At 37.0% G+C, this 2,687-nt stretch overlaps 1 protein-coding gene across 1 annotated transcript; it reads left to right on the top strand.

Moving 5' to 3' along the window:
- The first annotated feature begins 627 nt into the window (after positions 1-627).
- On the top strand, positions 628-1,020 carry LOC106867994 (histone-lysine N-methyltransferase SETMAR-like). Its single transcript, XM_014913079.1, has one exon. The coding sequence runs from the start codon at positions 628-630 to the stop codon at positions 1,018-1,020; it is 393 nt and encodes a 130-aa protein (XP_014768565.1).
- The last annotated feature ends 1,667 nt before the right edge of the window (positions 1,021-2,687 follow it).

The following is a 2,687-nucleotide window of genomic DNA, read 5'->3' as shown; positions in this document are numbered from 1 at the left end:
TGATAATAAAATAATATATTGTTATGATGATGTAATAATATGATATAACAATATGTAATAAAACTATTACAATGTAAGATGATACTATAATGATGTAATAATATAGTATGATATTATGATAATATAATCTTTTCTACTAATTTGAACTCAGAAAGTAGAGACGGACGAAATATCGCTAAGCATTCTGTCCTGCGTGCTAACGATTCTACCAGCTCGCTACTTTCATATGATATTATGATATTGGATACACAGTGTGTTCAGGTTAAATTCGATGATTTTTTTTATGTTTTGTCTTCTTTTTCAGGAATAACTTGATTTATTGGTGAACAGTTCCCGGTGTCGGAGAGAATAAAGGTTAAAACTGTGGTTGAGAAAAAGTTAGCTGACACGGAGGAGTGGAATCCATCTGAATATTGCATCAGGATGATTCGCGCCAGGAATTAAAATGCCAATATCATGACTGCCCGTTTCTAGCGTCGAATCGTAACTGGGGTTGAAAAGTGGATTTACTTTCATAATCCTAATAACAGAAATCAGTAGCTTCGTTCCGGCCAGGCTTCGAAACCTGTTGTCTCACAAGAGCAGTTTGAACAGAAGGTCATGTGTGTTTGGTGGAATTCAGAGAGGATGTTTCACTTTGATCTTGTCCCAGATGGTCATCCTGTGAACGCTAGGCTTTATGCTCAACAACCACAGCAAGTATATGATGCCTTGAAAGACCGCTACCCGATACTAATCAATCAAAGGAGCGCACTTCTACAGTATGACAATGCCTCAGCATGCACCGTCAATGTGACCAGACGCAAACTTGAGGAACTTGAGGGGCTGGAAGTGCTGCTTCACCCTGCCTGCAGTCCAGAACTTTCACCATCCGATTACCACCTTTCCCGAGCCATGAGTCATTTCCTGCACGGAGAGAGGCTCAACAATATGGATGAGATTAAAAATGGATGCAGGGAGCTTTTTGCCTCTAACCTAGCCAAATGGTATAAGCGTGGAACTGAGCTTCTGACACAATGATGGCAACAGACAATAGAATATGATGGAATATAATCTGATGAATAAACGCCTTTCGTATGTAATTTGTTTGAACTATCAATTAAAGCTTGAAATATGAAAATACTTTCGACTCAACCTGGTAATATTCTAATGTCTTAATATGATATATTGATATAATATTTCGTATTTGCACAATATTTTGCTCTTTCCATATTTTTAGAGCTTTTTTTCGGCTTTACTTATTTCATAAGTGTAATTAAAAAAATTGTTTATCAGTTTTTTGAAACAGAATATGCTATCAATAAATAATAATAAATAATAAATATGTATGTACATGTGTGTGTGTGTGTGTGTGTGTGTGTGTGTGTGTGTGTGTGTGTGTATGTATGCAGGTATATATAACTGTTAAATTTAGGCTGTGTGTTAGGGGTAAAGCATGAAAGCCTGTATTTTGTGACTTCAAGTTTCAAGTTACGATTCAGATGATTAGGAGAAACCTTTGTTAAATCATGCCTCTTATTGCAACTAATTCTCAAAAATTAAATATAATTTGCAATGGCGATCAAAACTTCTTAGTCAGCCCAAAAGAAATAAATCACTTCAATCTTTTCTTTTTTGTTCAGTTATGTTAAAATCCTTATTTATGCTAGTTGATAATGTTATTCCAGCTCGCCATCTAATTGTGACAGAGGGTAAAAAGAACATCGTAAACTGCTCTCAGAAAGATTGCAACTTGACTTGCTCTGTTTTCTCGGTCATGCTCTGCATACCATTTAAAACCTCCTCCCTCATTTCCAGTTTGATAACTATTACCTCACGCTTTATGGCCATTCCTGTCAACATCCTGGCTCGGCCAAACGGGTAATGGCGTCAATAAAATCCCCTTAGCATTATGAGGCAACGAACTTTTAAGCGTTTTGGAGTTTAGCAAATAGCACTATACAACCCCATGTAAGGTCTGTATAATGCTATTAAACTGCATTATAAAGCATGATGGGAAAATAAGCCACTCTTGTATGATCTTACTAACAAATACGTCCATTCTTTCCGCTCTTCTTTATGGAATTTGAATAGACACAAGAATACATTTGGAATAGACACAAGGACCTTTCTACAAGACTATATTATAACGGCACGTATTTAGTAACGCTAGTTAGACTCGATCTTACTTCAATCTCAATATCATTCTTGTAGTCATTCAAGGAGAATGTACTGATACAACTATTTAAAATTCATTGCCCTCCCATTCAAAAGCAGAACTCTTTTACGTGAGCCTGTATTAATGACGAACTACGAATATCTTTGGCTTCGTTATGCTGCCACATTGTTGAAATAACACATCCACCAGGGTTTGGAAAGTTTTGTTTCGGGCCTTGTTTCCACTAAGAAATTATTCATAACAGCTCTCAGCAGTAGTAGCAGTGGTAGTACCAGCTTGTCCCACTATCTCTATTCTTCGTGAATAGCTTCGCGTACCAGTCAATGCAAAGTTCATGGCCATCACATAAACAAATGGAGAAATGTACTTCATTATAATACCTATTTCTAGTGCCAGCCAGTTGGGCGTGAATGTCTTGGAGATTATTTGCATCAATGCTGATCCAAAATACTGCATATATATATGTGTGTGTGTGTGTGTGCGTGTGTGTGTGTGTGTGTGTGTGTGTGTGTGTGTGTGTGTGTGTGTG

This window comes from Octopus bimaculoides, chromosome 9 (assembly GCF_001194135.2).
Source record: "Octopus bimaculoides isolate UCB-OBI-ISO-001 chromosome 9, ASM119413v2, whole genome shotgun sequence".
Classification (NCBI taxonomy): Eukaryota; Metazoa; Mollusca; class Cephalopoda; order Octopoda; family Octopodidae; genus Octopus; species Octopus bimaculoides.
This window is presented reverse-complemented; position numbering and strand designations above follow the sequence as displayed.

Bases quoted from the DNA above. Each gene is read 5' to 3' on its own strand.
- LOC106867994 (XM_014913079.1), top strand. From the start codon at position 628: ATGTTTCACTTTGATCTTGTCCCAGATGGTCATCCTGTGAACGCTAGG.